Raw genomic sequence first — 19,448 nt, 5'->3', positions numbered from 1 at the left:
AGATGCTGCAGAATTAATTCTAACCTATCACGTTTTTGATCCCCCCCCCCCCCCCCCACTATTTCTTCCCCTTCATTAATTTTGTCCATTATTAACTGTTTAAAAAAATGAACCAGTAAAAATGACATTACCAAATTACAAATTCGTTAGAATTTTTACTTAACTTATAGCTGAAGTCTTCTCCGTCGGAATCCAGTCATAGTGTTTATTTTAAATCCTTTGTCATCCCATTGTTTTTTTGCGTCCATTTTTCGTCCTGTGGTTGTGTCTCCTTAATATTTGATTGTCAGGTTTTTGTCGTTATTTTTCATAACAGATTCACTATGTACTTTTCCTGAAACACACCTACAGTTAATTTTTTAATATTTGGTGCTGCCTATCCCGGCAAGAGCATCCACGTTCTAATAACCCTACCACAACAAGGGTCAAAAATTAATTATGATTTGTAGTGTTGCTCACGCTTCTAAATATTGCATTTTCGGGCAACAACCAAGTTATATTATGTGGCAGTTGTCATTAGAGCACAGTTAATAAAGTCATTTCATGAAATAATGGATAAACTAGGCACTCATCTTTTCGTGTTTCCCATGCTGGTCTCGTTGTGGACTCACGGCTCAGTCGTCGAAAATCTAGGTGGTGATGATTCCAAGCTCGGATGCAAACAGGCCTAGGTGTTGTTCTGTGACATTCAAAAGTTTTATAGATGTGTTTCATAAACCATTCTTGAAGATTAAACTTTTGCAAGTTAGCACAATGGTGATGTAAAAAGTAATCAGCACTCCGAATTTTAAGTTACACTTCTTTTTTTATTAATTTTGTTGCAGTATCACATAATACACAAAACATCACTTCACATTATAAAACATACTTGAAAATATCTTCCTCACAGTTAAAGTTGACATTTTATAAACTGACTACAATTTGCGTCTTTCCAACATGACGTCCAAGACTTGACTCTCCAATAACCACTTACGCACCCAAAAATCAGAGTTACAAGTACGTCAAAGATCATAGTGACAAAAGAAAGAATTCACATAAGAATAATATCATTGCAATATAAACATATCAATGTATCAAAGTACCTCTACATTAATGAAATCAAATATGAATGTTATCTCAGAAATATGTTAACTACTTTACAGAAACACAGTAGAATATTGCTGGTATCGAGAGGGTGATGTGAGGTTCCGTAATGGTTATGAAATTTAAGTACCATTATAAGGGACACCAGGATCCAGATCTAAATTTCACAGAACCAATCTGCAATGTTATGTCTTACCCTTGGAGCTGTCATGTAGATGTATAAAATGTGGCATCACCCTTCTTGTAAGATCTGGAGTGTATTCAATTACCACTTTGTGTCCCATGCTGCCATCATGGCCAGGTGTTCAATTCACATTTGCTGGCAACAAATGTGTCCATGTTCTGACAGTGACTCCTTCAATCTTCCATATTCAGTATTTAAACAATGGAAAATCCAGGATGGAATGTAACAGTACCAGAGAAGGAAAGTTGGTACTCACCATATAGCAGAGATGCTGAGTTGCGATAGGCACAACAAGAAGATTCACACAATTGTAGCTTTCGGCCATAAAGGCCTTTGTCAGCAGTAGACGCACATACACACACGCATACACACACTCACGTAAATGCCACTTGTACACACATCTGCAGTCTCAGAGAACTGAAACCAAACTGCGAGCAGCAGCACCAGTGCATGATGGGAGTGGCAACTGGGTGGGGGTAAGGACGAGGCTGGGTCAGGGAGGGGGAGGAATAGTATGGTGGGAGTGGCAGACAGTGAAGTGTTGCAGTTTAGATGGAGGGTAGGAGAGAAGGTGCGGAGGGTGAAGGGGGTAAGTAGCAGAAAAGAGAGAAATAAAAAGAAATTAAAAGACTGGGTGCGGCAGTGAAATGACGGCTGTGTAGTGCTGGAATGGGAACAGGGAGGGGGCTGGATGGGTGAGGACAGTGACTAATGAAGGTTGAGGCTAGGAGAGTTAGGGGAATGTAGGATGTGTTGCAGGGAAAGTTCCCACCTGCGCAATTCAGAAAATCTGGTGTTGGTGGGCAGAATCCCTATGGCACAGGCTGTGAAGCAGCCATTGAGATGAGGGATAACATGTTTGGCAGTGTGTTCAGCTACAGGGTGGTCCACTTGTTTTTTGCCACAGTTTGTCAGTGGCCATTCATATGGAAAGACAGCTTGATGGTTGTCATGCCTACATAGAATGCAGCACAGTGGTTGCAGCTTAGCTTGTAAATCACAGGACTGGTTTCAGAGGTAGTCATGTCTTTGATGGGATAGGTAGAGTAGATGGAGTAGATGGTTGTAGTAGGATGTATGGAACAGGTCTTGCATCTAGGTCTATTACAGGTGTATGAGCCATGTGGTTAAGGATTGGGAGCAGCTGTTGTGAAAGGATGGACGAGTATACTGTGTAGGTTCAGTGGATGGCGGAATACTACAGTAGAAGGGGTGTGAAGTAGAGTGGGTAGGACATTTCTCATTTCAGGGCACAACAAGAGGTAATTGAAACCCTGGCAGAGACTGTAATTCAGTTGCTCCAGTCCCGGATGGTACTGAGTTACAAGGGGAATGCTCCTCTGTGGCCAGACTGTGGGACTTTGGGAGGTGATGGAAGACTGGAAAGATAAGGCACGGGAGATATGTTTTTGTACAAGGATGGGAGGATAATTATGGTCAGTGAAGGTTTCAGTGAGACCCTCGATATATTTGAGGGGGACTGCTCATCACTGCAGATGCGATGAGCACTGGTGGCTAGGCTGTACGGAAGGGACTTCTTGGTATGGAATAGGTGGCAGCTGTCGAAGTGGAGGTATTGCTGTTGTTTAGTAGGTTTGATATGAACAGAGATACTGATGTAGCCATCTCTGAGGTGGAGGTCAACATCTGGAAAGGTGGCTTGTTGGTTTGAGTAGGACCAGGTGAAGCAAATGGGGGAGAAGTTATTGAGGTTCTGGAGGAATGTGAATAAGGTGTCCTCACCTTCAGTCCAGATAGCAAAGGCGTCATCAGTGAATCTGAACCAGGTGAGGGGTTTATGATTTTGGGTTTTTAAGTAGGATTCCTCTAGATGGCCCATGAATAGGTTGGCATAGGATGGTGCCATTTGGGTGCCCATAGCCGTACTGTGAATTTGTTTGTAGGTAATGCCTTCAAAGGAGAAGTAATTGTGGGTGAGGATATAGTTGGTCATGGAGACTAGGAAGGAGGTTGTTAGTTTGGAATCCATAGGACGTCTGGAAAGGTAGTGTTCGATAGCAGTAAGGGCATGGGCATTAGGAATGTTAGTGTACAGGGAGGTCGCATCAATAGTGACGAGCAGGGCACTGTGCGGTAAAGGGACAGGACCTGTGGAGAGTCGGTCAAGGAAATGGTGGGTACCTTTTATATAGGAGGATAGGTTCCGGATAATAGGTTGAAGGTGTTGGTCTACGAGCGCAGAGATTCTCTCAGTGGGGGCACAGTAAGGTGAGGACACCTTATTCAGATTCCTCCAGAACCTTAACAACTTCTCCCCCATTTCCTTCACCTGGTCCTACTCAACCCAACAAGCCACCTTCCTAGATGTTGACCTCCACCTCAGAGATGGCTACATCAGTATCTCTGTTCATATCAAACCTACTAAACAACAGCAATACCTCCACTTCGACAGCTGCCACCTATTCCATACCAAGAAGTCCCTTCCGTACAGCCTAGCCACCAGTGCTCATCGCATCTGCAGTGATGAGCAGTCCCTCTCAAAATATACCGAGGGTCTCACTGAAGCCATCGCTGACTGTAATTATCCTCCCATCCTTGTACAAAAACAAATCTCCCATGCCTTATCTTTCCAGTCTCCCACCACCTCCTGAGGTCCCACAGTCCGGTCACAGTGGAGCATTCCCCTTGTAACTCAGTACCATCCAGGACTGGAGCAACTGAATTACATTCTCTGCCAGGGTTTTGATTACCTCTCGTCGTACCCTGAAATGAGAAATGTCCTGCCCACTCTCCTTCCCACCCCTCCTACCATGGTATTCCGCCGTCCACTGAACCTACACAATATACTCGTCCGTCCTTTCACAACCCCTGCTCCTAATCTCTTAGCTCATGGCTCATACCCCTGTAATAGACCTAGATACAAGACCTGTCCCATACATCCTCCTACAACTACCTACTCCAGTCCGGTTACTAACATCACCTATCCCTTCAAAGGCAGGGCTACCTCTGAAACCAGTCATGTGACTTACAAGCTAAGCTGCAACCACTACGCTGCATTCTATGTAGGCACAACAAGCAACAAGCTGTCTGTCTGTATGAATGGCCACCGACAAACTGTGGCCAAAAAACAAGTGGACCAGCCTGGTGCTGAACACGCTGCCAAACATGATATCCCTCATCTCAATGACTGCTTCACAGCCTGTGCCATATGGATCCTTCCTATCAACACCAGCTTTTCTGAATTGCGCAAGTGGGAACTCTCCCTGCAATACATCCTACGTTCCCGTAACCCTCCTGGCCAACTTTTGTTAGTCACTGTCCTCACCCATCCAGCCCCCTCCCTGTTCCTATTCCAGCACTACACAGCCATCATTTCACCGCCATACCCAGTCTTTTAATTTCTTTTTATTTGTCTCCTTTCCGCTACTTTCCCACTCTCCCCCTCTGTATCTTCTCTCCTGCCCTCCATCTAAACTGCACACTTCACTGTCCGCCACTCCTACCATACTATTCCTCTCCCTCCCCTCCCCTGCCTCGTCCTTACCCCCACCCAGTTGCCACTCCCATCATGCACTGGTGCTGCTGCTCACAGTGTGGTTTCAGTTCTCTGAGACTGCAGATGTGTGTGCAAGTTGCATTTGTGTGTGTGTGTGTGTGTGTGTGTGTGTGTGTGTGTGTGCGCGCGTCTACTGCTGACAAAGGCCTTTATGGCCGAAAGCTACAATTGTGTGAATCTTTTTGTTGTGCCTATCGTGACTCAGCATCTCCGCTATATGGTGAGTAGCAACTTTCTTCTCTGGTATTGTTATATTCAGTTTTTATGTACAGGTAGACCCTGTTATGCATGGGTTTATTGTCTGCATTTTTGCATACACACAATTTTAGTTTTGAGTCCAATGCTGCCCTCTGTTAACAGTGCAAAAATGGTTCAAATGGCTCTGAGCACTATGGGCCTGAGGATATCAGTCCCCTAGAACTTAGAACTACTTAAACCTAACTAACCTAAGGACATCACATACATCCATGCCCGAGGTAGGGTGCCAACCTGCGAACATAGTGGTCGCGCAGTTCCTGACTGAAGCGCTTAGAACTGCTCGGCCACAGAGTCCGGCATTAACAGTTCATGGAGGCAGTAATGTGCTCATCTTCACATGAATGTTTTGTCTATTTGTCCATATGTGCATCATCAGTTCAGGCCAGTAGAGCTGTGAAGTTGCACTTGACAGGGTCTCAATTTAAAACATCACTTAAAGAAAAGAAATTGTGTCCCTCGAGGGAAAGAAATGTACATGAAAGTCATATTCAGTAGAAACATAGTTAAAGTTTTGGATTGCTTTGACATTCAACATGCCTCAGTATTTAGTGAATCCAGTGTTAGAACTATTCATGACAGTGTGCAATAAATTTGAAAAACTGCTCAATCTTCAACTAACTTAAGTGTGACTGGAGTGATCAGATATTGCTTGGAGGTGATGGAAAGAATACTAATCCATTGGACTGAGCACCACATGCAACAGTGCATGCCTCTCTCTGGAGCTGCTATTCAAGCTAAAACCAAAACATTGTATGCAGATTTAATAAAAGAGTATGACAGTCCAGAATCTTTCTCAGCCAGCTCATGTTGCTTTGATCACTTCAAGCATCAGTGTGGTTTTCACCGCATTACAATTGCAGGAGAGGCAGCTGCAGCACATGAAGTTGGAGCCAATGAATTTAAAAAGACATATAAAGAAATTGTGACAGAAAGTTACTGTACTATGAAGCAGGTTTTCAATCTTGATGAAATGGGCTTATTTTTTAAATGAATGCCCACCCACACATTGATTTCTATTGAAGAAAAAAGAAGTATCTCCATGATTTAACACTACCAAGGACCAATACACCCTTCTTTTTGGAGGAAATGTTGCAGGGGATTGCAGATTAAAGCCCTTATCACTTGCTACTCTCAAAATCCTAGGTCGCTAAAGGGTTTTGAAAAGAGCAAGCAAGTAGTTCATTGCAGATGAAATAAAAAAATTTGGATGACTTCTGCTAATTTCAGTAACTATTTTTTAATGAACTATGTAGAGAATTGGAGGCCTGCTGTGAGAATGGAAAAAATTTGTTTCAAAATTTTTCTGCTCCTTGATAATGTTCCCGGTCACTCACTTTCCATTATTGATTCAAATGGAAACTCGGAAGTTTTGTTTCTGCCACCAAACACTACATCTATCCTGCAATCTATGGACAGGAAGTTATTTCTACATTCAAGGCATACTATTTAGCATAATTTTTTTTCCCAGCTCATAGAAGAATGTGATTTGAGTGACATAGATTTTCTGTTGACAGTTTAATATTAAAATGGCAATTGTTGTTATTAGAGATGTGAACTGACTAGAGATGGGCAAACTCATTCATCCTTGGGAACTAGTTCACTGCTGATCGTTCTTTTTTCGGAACTGTTCATTTTTACTCATTCACCGTTCATTTGTGCTTGGTATATGGTTCTTATGAAAAACTGAAAACTAGTAGTGTAGGTGACTGGAGGATGGAGGGCACCAAGAGGGGGCACTTGTCTCTCCCCCTGGAGTATAGAGTTTTTATTCATTACAGAATCCTTACACACTTTTAGAAGTAATTTCTGTGATTCTGCAGGACCTCTCACTTAGCCAACTGTAGCGTTGTGTGGCTGATCGCAGGGGAATAATATAGGGTGGCGCACGGAAAACCGGCCCCGAGTACAAACTGCTCGCCATTTATGGACGATGTGTTGCCCATTACGAGCAGACACAACAAACAGATAAACATGTAATAATTAGGCAGTGAAGAAATAACAAGCTAATGCAAGCAACAATTGCGAAACAATCGGTGACGATGTGTAGAGAGCTGGAGAAGAGAACATGAAAATCTCACGCGACGTGCATGGGCAATAGCTCATGTAGTCTTGTAAACCTGTTGGTGGCTGTTTCCCAACTTAAGAGACCACAAGTCTCTTGTATAAAATTCTTCGTTTTGATTTCCACAACATAGCTATGCTACGTTGTAAACAATAATTGTTTACACTCTATATATACTTCATGTTGTCTCTGAGTTCGTAGGCAAAGTAGACTTTATGGAAACATAAAATAAAATGTGGTTTTCTCATTATACTTGCGTCACACGCGTAGTAAAAATTAGGTTTTTATGTTGCATTATTAAAGTTAATGCAGCAATAATAATAATAATAATTAAGTTCACAGTAATACAGTTTTTGGTTTGAAAGCTCCTTCTGAACAAACATTTTTGAGATAATAAGTAAATACGATTTTATGGCAATCTACGTCTTTTCAAATGGAGAGGCACCGCTTTTTCCTACTGAGCCAAAATGACCACAACCCACTTTAATATATATATATATATATATATATATATAAAATAGAGGGAAACATTCCACGTGGGAAAAATTATATATAAAAGCAAAGATGAGGTGACTTACCGAACGAAAGCGCTGGCAGGTCGATAGACAGACAAACAAACACAAACATACACACAAAATTCAAGCTTTCGCAACAAACTGTTGCCTCATCAGGAAAGAGGGAAGGAGAGGGGAAGACGAAAGGAAGTGGGTTTTAAGGGAGAGGGTAAGGAGTCATTCCAATCCCGGGAGCGGAAAGACTTACCTTAGGGGGAAAAAGGACAGGTATACACTCGCACTCATGCACATATCCATCCACACATACAGACACAAGCAGACATCTTTGCTGAAAACATTCCACGTAGGAAAAATATATCTAAAACAAAGATGATGTGACTTACCAAATGAAAGTGCTGGCAGGTCGACAGACACACAAACAAACACATACATACACACAAAATTCAAGCTTTCGCAACAAACTGTTGTCTCATCAGGAAAGAGGGAAGGAGACGGAAAGACGAAAGGATGTGGGTTTTAAGGGAGAGGGTAAGGAGTCATTCCAATCCCGGGAGCGGAAAGACTCACCTTAGGGGGAAAAAAGGACGGGTATACACTCGCACACACACACACATATCCATCCACACATATACAGACACAAGCATATATATATATATATATATATATATATATATATATATATATATATATATATATATATATATATATATATATATATATATATATATATATATATATATATATATATATATATATATATAAAAACTAGCAGGTAATGCAAATTGGAAACAACCAAACTTAAAAATAGTTAGAGCCTTCCTAAATGTAATGTTTTGTATATGAAAGATACACGAAAATCGTTTTATATGAATTTTCTTACACTAAAAATTAAGCAAATTATTGAAAGTTAGTTGCTAAATCAAGTCGATCAAACCAAAAAATATATGAGTAACAAAAAAAACTTGCCTTGTTATAAGTATGTCTTCTGCTGTTCATCGATATAATGAAGTGAGCTGATATGCCCTTCTGTTACCTGAAAAGACGTACCTATTAGATATAACATAATTTTTATGTAGTTTAAATAACTATAAAATACTTTTTGATTACCGGTCGTGGACACTGAATAGCCAGAACCAAGTGCAAGAACAGTTTGGAACACGTAAAATGGCTGAGCACAGTGAACGAAACGAACAACTGGATACTGAACTAACTAGGAGCAGTCGGCAGTGGAACTGAGACAGGTAGTCATGCAAAGAATGACGAGTGCGGCCGAGGGAGACCGAGACAGACAAGCATGCAACCGAGGCTAGAACGAGAACTGTCGAAGTGACCGCCGCGACCGAAGTGAACTAGTGAACTATGAACTGATCGTTCCTCATTTCCGGGAACTATAAGTAGACTGCCGTGACCAAAGTGAACTATGAACCGATCGTTCCTCATTCCTGGGAACCATAAGTAGACCGCCGCGACCGAAGTGAACTATGAACCAATCATTCCTTGGAATTCGTTCCTCAGTCCTGTCGTTCATCTTGGTGAACTGTTCCTTTGCACCCGTTCGTTCACGAACTACCTATCTCTAGAACTGACATCACGCAATGTATGAATGGTACATGGAGGAAAATGTGCCCCCAATGGTGTGCCAATGCTAGAAGATGAACTGATCACTGTTGCGATGAGAGAAATTGCAGACATGGCACAGCAGATTGGATTCACTGATGCTTATGAAGAGGATGTGTGTGCCCTTCTAAACTCTCATTCCAAGAGTTTGAGCAACTAAGATTTGATACTTTTCAGTAAGAATAGTAATAAAGAAGAAACGGAAGTCAAGTAAGTTCAGCCTATTAGAAAGCTGACAACAAGGAAAATGACCAAGTCCTTCAGAATGATAGATGCTGCACTGACAATTTTTGAGGAATGTGATTCTCAAGAAATAAGGAGTACAATAGTGAAGAGAGAATTTGAACATCCTCTTAAATGTTGTAAAGAGTTGAGCAATCAGCTGGCAAAGAAGACTGCACAGTTGATAAAAATATATATATCTTTGAAAGGAGCCTGGCACTTCAAATAAATGTCAAGTGCTGAAAACATTCCAGCTACAGAGGATCTGCATATAAGGAAATCTGTCACAGAAACTAAGCTGAGTGTAGCACCATCAAATTCTCAGAATGGGAAATGTAACTTTTGGGGTGCCACAGATACTGATATTGGCCCATTCTTGTTCTTTACCTACGTAAATGAAGATGGTTCAAAAACTGTGATGTTCTCTGATAACACAAGCATACTAATCAAGGATCCAAACTCAACCTTGGTAGATACAGGTTATGTGATAACTGGACAGGCTTACAAGTGGCTAAGCTAACAGTTTGTTGGGTCTTGTAACAAGATATTTATTTCCAACATTTAACAAACATAGCATACAGAAAAATGTGAGTGAGTCTTATCTCATCAACATGAATATTCCCCGCTTAATATAAATCTGTATAATGTTTTCTTTTTTACTGTAAAATTAACAATATATAAAATTCCAAATGTGAGCTATTGTACTGCACTAACATTCATATGATTTATATATACATTGTTATGAGAATATAACCATCTTTATACTGTAATTGAACTTATTGATGAAGCCCATTGTATAAGAAAATACGGAATGGCTAATAAAGATTCTTATTCTTATTCCGGTTCATATAGCAGCCAAGAAAAAACAAAGAATAAACAACAATAGTGGTCACACTAACACAGAATAGCATGCATATCACAGTTATTTTCACTATGTGCACTGTCACTACAGTGTTCTCCCCAGTGTTAATGATATTGTCAACTGAATCCCATGTGGTACCCCGGCCATGAAATAGTGCGCTTGGTTTTGTCCATTTAGTCATCACTGGCATTGTTGCTTGATGGTGATTGTGGTGTGCTTGCAGTAGGATGTGGAATGGGGAGGGGTTTGGTGTGTCTGTGTCGAATTGTCCTGGTGCTTTCTCTCAGGCGGTGTAGGGGTTGCAGTAAATGGGCTTCAACTTGTCATTTGAAACTGTAGTTAGAATTCCTCCAATGTCTAACTTAAACTGCTCCCAGGATTGGAATGACTCCTTACCCTCTCCCTTAAAACCCACATCCTTTCGTCTTTCCCTCTCCTTCCCTCTTTCCTGATGAAGCAACCTTGGGTTGCGAAAGCTTGAAATTTGCATGTGTGTTCGTGTGTTTTTTATTGTGTCTATTAACCTACCAGCGCTCTCTCATTTGGTAAGTTACAGCATATTTGTTTTTTATAAGTATTAGGAAATCTTTTCTTAATGTATTTGTGTGGAGCACAGACTTATACCAGAGAAAAACACGGTTGATAAGCAATTCAAACAAGCAGAGAATATAAGCTTTTGAAATGTGGTGCTATAGAAAAATACTGAAAATTAGATGGATCAAATAACAAATGAGGAGGTACTGAATTGAATTAAAGAAAAAGAAAATTATAGACTAAAAGAAAGGATTGGTTGATAGGGCACATTGGGAGGGGATTTCAGTTTGCAGTTTGGTAAGGGAAGGATAATATTTTTTTTTTTTTTTTTTTTTTTTTTTTTTTTTTTTTTTTTTTTTGGGGGGGGGGGGTAGTATTGTTGAGGGAGACAATGAACTGAATACAATAGGCATGTTCAGATGGATGTGGATTGCAGAGATTGAGAAGCTTGCAGAGGATTGACCGGTATAGAGAACTGCATTGTACCAGTCTTTGGACTGAAGAGCATGACAACAATATGTTTTAGTATTGCTCCTAGCATCATCAACTTTATTAACTCTGAATGTAAAAGATCTATTACATTACCTTACTAAAAAATGTGTTTCTGTAGGTGCTCTTGCAATGCCTCGCTGGCCAAGTGTGTCTAGTGTGGGGTCAGATGCCACTCAGGTGAGTGGTAAGTCTGTGGAACAGTCACTGCTGACCACATGTGTTGGATCAGCACAGGAGTTGACGGAGCTGTTGGCACGCACTGCTGGCAGTCGACCACTCACTTGGACACCTGCTGCTATACAAGCTCTTTTCTACTTCATGAGGTGCTCCCAGGTGTGTTCTGTTGGAATATCAAATGCATTTCAATTCATGGAATTAGCCATTTCATTATTTCTGATCACTTTAAGACCAGCAATATTTATGCATGTGCCTGTAATTGTGCTGTTTAAACTATAATTCCATATAGAATGGAAAGTTTCATTTGGAAAACAAAAATGACAGACTGCATGAATAATTATACTTCTTACTCTATAAACTCACGCAAGTCCCATGAGATAAGACAAATAAGTTGTTATTTAAAAATGTGAAGTTATTTTGTACTCCATAAGGAATCCATTCACCAGCTTGTTATGTATAGCATGACAGAAATTTCATATGTCTGATATGTTGTTTGAAACATGTTGTTGCGATAGCTGGAACATGCTGAATACTCAGCCCCAATCCAGGAGCTTGTTTATGAGCGAGCATATGTTGTGCTACCACCTTTGGTTGAGTGGCTGCGAGTGGCATCTGCTCATGCTGATCATCGTCATGCTCTTCATGTGGATCACGATGATGTATTTCAGGCTGCTCGGCTTTTGCTACCTGGGGTAGACTGCCCTGTACGACAAATTGGGTAAGTCTTTAGGACTTTGTGGTATTATTATTTTGATATTTCATTTTATTATTCTTATTGTTATTATTGTTACTGCTGCTGCTACTAATAGTATTATTATTCAGGAGCAGCATTAATGGTGAAAAATCAGAAGTGACACTGTCAAGTGGAGGAGCAATTTCATGTGTGTGTGTGTGTGTGTGTGTGTGTGTGTGTGTGTGTGTGCGTGTGTGTGTGTGTGTGTGTGTGTGTGTGCGCGCGCGCGCGCGTTTGATCATAGAACTGAAATGCCTGTAGTAATTTTATCCAAGCTTGGCACACACACACACACACGGCAGAAAGAAATGTGTTTGCATGGTGGTGAACATGGGAAGGTCATGATATAGAAAATAAAAGATTACTGATATTAGTATCATATCCAAAGAACATGGAATCATTGACAGACGGGTGACAGCAGCTGGATAATGACAGGTAAACCATCAGTTATGATGTCATTGGAGCCAACTACACCATCCTATGTATTGCATAAATGTCAATTTGGAGAGTGATCATGTGATTGAATGGTTTCTTATTTAACTGCCTTGATCACAAAGATCTTGAACAGAATTACTGGTTTTGACTATACAATAGATGTATTCAGAATCTAAAGTAGAAGTAAAAGAAATCTACTACAATAAGCTACTGACATCCTTGGGAGAGACAGCCATGACAGAACTTTTCCATCTGGTGAGCAAGATGTATGAGACAGGTGAAATACCCTCATACTTCCAGAAGAATATAATAATACCAATTCCAAAGAAAGCAGGTGCTGACTGGTGGGAAAATTACCAAACTATCTGTTTAAAAAGTCACGGTTGCAAAATACTAACAGACATTCTTTACAGAAGAATGGAAACCTGATAGAGGCCGATCTCAGGGAAGATCAGTTTGGATTCTAGAGAAATGTAGGAACATGCAATGAAATACCGACCCTACAACTTCTCATAGAAGATAGGCTAAGGAAAGGCAAACCTACCTTTGTAGCATGTATAGACATAGAGAAAGCTTTTGACAATGTTGACTGGAATACACTCTTTCAAATTCTAAAGGTGGCAGGAGTAAAATACAAGGAGCAAAACACTATTTACAATTTGTACAGAAACCAGATGGCAGTTATAAGAGGAAGGGGTGTGAAAGGGAAGTAGTGGTTGAAAAGGGAATGAGACAGGGTTGTAGTCTATCCCTGATGTTATTCAATCTGTATGTTGAGCAAGCAGTAAAGAAAACAAAAGAAAATTTTGGAATAGGAATTAAAGTCCAGGGAGGAGAAATAAAAATTCTGAGGTTTGCAGACGACATTATAATTCTGTCAGAGACAGCAAAGGACTTGGAAGAGCAGTTGAACAGAATGGACACTGTCTTGAATGGAGGATGTAAGATGAGAATCAACAAAATCAAAACGAGGATAATGTAATGTGGTCAAATTAAATCAGGTGATGCAGAGGGAATCATATTAGAAAATGAGACACTTAAAGTAGTAGATGAGTTATGCTATTTGGGGAGCAAAATAACTGATGATGGTCAGAGTAGGAAGGCTATAAAATGTAGACTGACAGTGGCAAGAAAAGTGTTTCTGAAGAAGAGAAATTTATTAACATAGAATATAGATTTAAGTGTCAGGAAGTCCCTTCTGAAAGGAGTATAGCCATGTATCGAAGTGAAACATGGGTGATAAACAGTTTAGACAAGGAGAGAATAGAAGATTTTGAAATGCGCTGCTACAGGAGAATGCTGAAGATTAGGTGAGTAGATCATGTAACTAATGAGGAGATACTGAATAGAATTAGGGAGAAGAGAAATTTGTGGTACAACCTGGTTAGAAGAAGGGGCTGGTTGGTAGGACACTTCCTGAGACATCAAAGGATCACCAGTGTAGTGGGCAAAAATCATAGAGAGGAAACAAATAGATGAATACATTGAACAGATTCAGAAGGATGTAGGTTGCGGTAGTTACTCCGAGGTAAAGAGGCTTACACGGGTTAGATTAGCATGGAGAGCTGCACCAAACCAGTCTTTGGACCGAAGACCACAACAACAACACAAGAAATAAAAACAAAGGACACAAAATATTATATATACACTATTATCTCTCATTCTGCTGCACTGCAATAAGCTATAACCGTGTAAAATAATGAGTCAAAACTGCCATGCACGCTTCAGCTGGATGTGCAGAGGATGCATAGCTATCCTAGTTAGGTCAATGGTGCATGCATAACATTTAGATTACTGTCCAAAGTAATTAAAAGAAGATTCATTTAAAAGCACAATTCCCTAAAGTATTCTCAGTTGTACTGAGTAAGCAAAATATTTTTATATTCAACAATCTGAAAAATTGTCTTTTTAGGCTTGCCAGAATTTAACAAAATGCTTAAAAATAAAAACTGATTATTGGAATCATTCTAGAATTGAAAAATAATGTGATGGCTGTAGAATTAGTATTATAAAGGAAGATGGAATAAACTTTGAGGATATGTATATTGGTCAGTCCTCAGAGTCTTTCATGGTGGTGTGTCTGAATAAAATATTCTTGGTTTTCAAGCCACGTCAATTTGAATAAAATTTTTGAGCTTTGAATGGTATCTCCATCATCGTCATTGTGAACAGAACTACTGATTGCCAGGGCTGGTACAATTTTCTACTTATATAGCCACAATTACAGCTACTGGCACCAATTACAGAGGGGGGAAACAACACATGCATGGAAGTTGAGTTGGGCAGCTCACAGTAGCTCTGGCCTGCTGCAGAACCAAATGACATCAGGTGGCACAAGGGACCAGCGCCGCATTTGAAACTGGCTTTCCTACAGCATTAAGCATCCATCGTTGCTTCCTTTCGACATCCAAAGCCTGCCCCCATGCGCTACTCAGTGTTTTCTCCTGGTTTCTTTTAAAATTGTTGCTGTTCATTCTAATCCCAGCTGCCTTTTTTATAATGGAATCCCAGTACGTTGACGCATGAGCCAAAACTCGTGTTCTCAGACTGTATTTTGTGTCCATTTTCCAGCAGTGATGAACTATGGCTGACTTGTCGAGCTCCCTTTGTTTAATATGTCTTTTGTGCTCAGTACAATTCTCTGCAACTGTGCAAATTGTCTGACCTATATAGATACTGCTACACTCACAAGGGACACTTTACACACCAGGCACATGAAGAGCTATGTGATCTTTGACAGGGCGCAGCATATCTCGTACCTTTGGGTGGGCCAAAACACTGGTCTCAATCCATGTCTCTGCAGTAGACATCCTAACTTGCTGCTCATTGTCCCACAGTATGGCAGAAAAGCTGCTGGCTGTGATTCTTCTGCCATTTCACATGACATCCTTCTTTGGTGACACCCAAAAGCATTTGCTATGTCTCTTTTGATATAACCATTCTTTCTGAACCCATGTCTCAGGTACTACAATTCAGTTAGGTAGTCATCGCCAAAACTAACTTTTACTCTGTGTATTAACATATTGAGGACCGCTTTCTTGTGTAATGGGTGCTGAAAATTATTGTCATTTAAATATCGATCAATCTGCATCAGTTTTCTATACACTGATTGACTAAGCTGGCCTCCTGCCATTTGCTCAATTAAAACATCCAGTAACAGTAACTTCCCATCATTCTCCATCCTGGTGGTAGATTTAATGTTGGGATGGACACCATTCATGTTATCGATGAACTGTTGCAGTGTATTTTCACTGTGAGGCTGTACAAGGAGGGTGTCATTGATGTACCTTAGGAAGCAAGACAGATGCAACACCACAGAGTTCAGACCCTTTCTCCTCACAGTGCTCCATGAAGAAATTCATGATTGCAGGAGACAGTGGTGAGCCCATCACAGTACCATCCTTCATTTCATATCATTCAGCACAATACAAGCTGTATGTTTTTTGTAGAACACGACAAAACAACTTTACAATTCAATGTGGGAATAGTTGTCCAAAAGATCCGGCATGTCTTGTACTGGCACTCTGATAGTTTTCACCGCCCTGTACACAAGAAAGGGGTCCTGAACACATTAATACACAGAGAAAAAGTTATTTCTGATGATGACTATCTACGGTCTGAATCGTAGCACTTGGGACACATGTTCAGAGAGAATGATTGTAGCAAGAGGAACAGTGCAAATCCTTTCAGTTGGCTTGGAAGAAGGACACCTTGTGAATCAGTGGAATAAGCTAAGTGGTGGCTGTCCTGCCATGTTTTAGGGCAATGACTTCCAATTAGGATATGTACTGCAGAGACGTGGATTGAAACCAGTGTTTTGGCTCACCTCCAAGATACGAGATATGTTGCACCTTGTTAATGATTACATAGCTCTTTGTGTGCCCAGTGTGTATAGTGTCCCTTGTGAGTGTGGCAGCATCTATATAGGTCAGACAATTTGCACAGATGCAGAGCATTATTCTGAGCCCAAGAGACATATTAAACAAAGGGAGCTCGACAAGTCAGCCATAACTGGTCATTGCCTGGAAAATGGACACAAATTACGGTTTGAGAACACTAGAGTCTTGATTCATGCGTCAACACACTGTGATTCCATTATAAAAGAGGTTTGAATGAACAACAACAATTTTAACAGAGAGCAGTGGTACGCACTGAATAGGTCATGGGTGTGGGCTTTGGATGGCACAAGGAAGCAACATTGGGTGCTTAACACTTGTAGGGAGGCAGAAATGGCAATTTCAAATGTGGCACTGGTCCCTCATGCCACCTGACATCACTAGGTCCCCCCGATGGCCCAGAGTTGCTATGAGCTGCCCAACTCACCTTCCATAATTGTGTCTTTTCAGTCCTCTCTGACTGGTGCCAATGGCTATAATCATGGCTATATAAGCAGAAAATCATGCCAGCCCTGGCAGTCAGTAGTTTTTATTCCTGATGAAAAAGGTGGAGACAGCCATCAAAGGCTCGAGACATTTGTTTGCATTGACACAGCTTGGTAACGGAGTGATTTTATTTACGTACAGAGCGATTATAATTAAAGTTAAACTTTCAAACTGCTGTAGAAATAACACCACTGGTCAGAACAATGTCAACTTGCAGTGGAATATTATTGAAGAAGGGGGAAAATGTATGGCAGAAGAAAAATAAATAGTTACAAAATTTAGCAATTGATGGCACTGTAAGCATCATAATTTAATAGTGGTCAACTACAGATGACAAATGAATCATACAATAATGCCTAAGGTGTACGTTTGACATTAAATAAACTGTACTCAGTGTGCATGGGTGTGGATGGGAAAAATTGGTTTTTAACTGTCCTGTAGCCAAAAACTGCATAAAAAGCATCACTCACATCAGTTTTTAACTGTCCTGAGGCCAAAAACCGCATAAAAGGCATCAATCAAAATCAAATTGGATTATTGATTTCCGTGTGACTGTTCAATATGCTGTCCACCATTTTCTGCAGCAAGTTGAAATGGAGAAGCAGTATGTTCTACAACTGATCGAAGTGTTTCCGGGGTCACGTTCAGAATGTGTACTGCAGTGCGTGCCTTCAATCTAGCTAAGTTTGCAGTCGGAACACTGAACACAACATCCTTCAGATAGCTCCACAGCCAGAAATCACACAGATTAAGATCAGGTGATCAGGATGGCCAGGCTGAAGCAAAATGGTGACTGATAATTCTAGCATTTCCAAAATGGCACTTTCCCCAACTGCTTAACTGGATTTGCAATGTGCAGAGCTGAACCATCTTGCATAAAAATTATCCCATCCACACATCCATGCTGTTGGAGAGCTGGAATGATGTGGTTGCACAAGAAATACTCATAGCACTTGCGAGCGATGGTACAGGTAACAGGACCAGAAGCACCTGTCTCTTTGAAAAAAAATGTGGCCCTATGATAAATGATGTCATAAACCCACACCACACCACGGTTCACAGTTACCTTTTCGGGTTGAAGTGTTACTGGTTGATTTGTGTGTGGATTATCCATTGCCTATATTTAACAGTTCTGTGTACTGACATATCCTGTCAGATAGAAGTAGGCTTCATCTGTTGACAAAATCTTCCATGGCCAATCATTGTCCACTTCCATACAGGCAAGAAATTCTAAAGCAAAGGTCTCTCTTGGTGGCAGGTCAACAGGAAGCAACTCGTGCACATGGGTAATTTTGGAAGGATAACAAAGAAGGAAGTTTCGTATGATTTTATGCACCGTGCTCCTGGGTATGTCCAACATTTGGCCAATTCTCCGTGCACTACATGTTCGCACACCAGCACTCATCCCCTACTACATTGCTGTGGTCACTGCTTCCATTGATGTTGAATCAGTTCATTTCCTCCCTCTTCCAGGTTGCACGCTAAAAGAACCCTTCTTTTCGAATTTCCAAATCATGTTCGCCAGACCCATGGCAGTCATCAGACCAACACCTTTTTTCAAACCCTTCAGTGTCCAAAACTTCTGCAGAGCAACTTGTGAACAGTCCTAATTCTTGTAATACAGCTTTACAAGCAGAGCATGATCCTGCATTGAGAAAGTCATGGCGAACATCATAGACGTGAAAGGAGGAAAAGCCGTGTACCCGGCGTGTTTATACCAACTTCAGTGGGTCGTACGCATTATAGGTGTTCTCATTTACATATTCTGACACATACAGTGCCATCTATTGATCAATTTATACACTATTTTTTTCTTCTGCCACACTTTTCCCCCTTCTCCAATAATATTCTGTTGCAATTTGATGTCGTTCTGATCAGTGGTGTTATTTCTACAGTTTCTAAAGTTTAAATTTAGTTATAATCACCCTGTATATTGACCTGTTTCTCATATTCCAGTATATATTGTGATTATAACAATAAGTAGTAAAAACAAAAATAAAACAAAAAAGTGTGAAGTAATACAAAATAAACAAATTGCAACAACATTTCCATAAAATAAATGAGACATAGCATAATTTTGCAGCGGGAAAGCAGTGAAGTGCATCAGTTGTTGCTAAATGGTGCAAGCTATTCGTAGTGTCATGTGCTTATTTTGGCTACAGCCCTTGTTCTGTTATTCGAGGTAACAGATGTTCCTGCAAGGAGCAGCATGCTGCTGCTTGTGCTGTGTGTCCACAAGGATCTGTAGATGACAGTGGCACTGTTGAACTCTTCAAGCCTTTGATGGTGCACAGGAGCACTTCACACTAGGAATTCACTAGTCAGAGATTTTGAAGTAAAAGCTGTGGTTGAAATCACTTTGGTTGTTAAGACGA

At 40.6% G+C, this 19,448-nt stretch overlaps 1 protein-coding gene across 2 annotated transcripts in view; it reads left to right on the top strand.

Moving 5' to 3' along the window:
• Nucleotides 1-19,448, top strand: part of LOC124788028 (ankyrin repeat and BTB/POZ domain-containing protein 2) — a 644,871-nt gene that overhangs the window by 534,119 nt on the left and 91,304 nt on the right. For both annotated transcript variants that reach the window (XM_047255090.1, XM_047255089.1), the window contains 2 exons: nucleotides 11,465-11,679; nucleotides 12,039-12,241. In XM_047255090.1, coding sequence (XP_047111046.1) covers nucleotides 11,465-11,679; nucleotides 12,039-12,241 — 418 coding nt within the window. The remainder of the gene's footprint in view (nucleotides 1-11,464; nucleotides 11,680-12,038; nucleotides 12,242-19,448) is intronic.

Source organism: Schistocerca piceifrons, chromosome 3 (assembly GCF_021461385.2).
Source record: "Schistocerca piceifrons isolate TAMUIC-IGC-003096 chromosome 3, iqSchPice1.1, whole genome shotgun sequence".
Classification (NCBI taxonomy): Eukaryota; Metazoa; Arthropoda; class Insecta; order Orthoptera; family Acrididae; genus Schistocerca; species Schistocerca piceifrons.
Note: the sequence above shows the minus strand (reverse complement) of the source record. Positions and strands in the feature narration are given on the sequence as shown.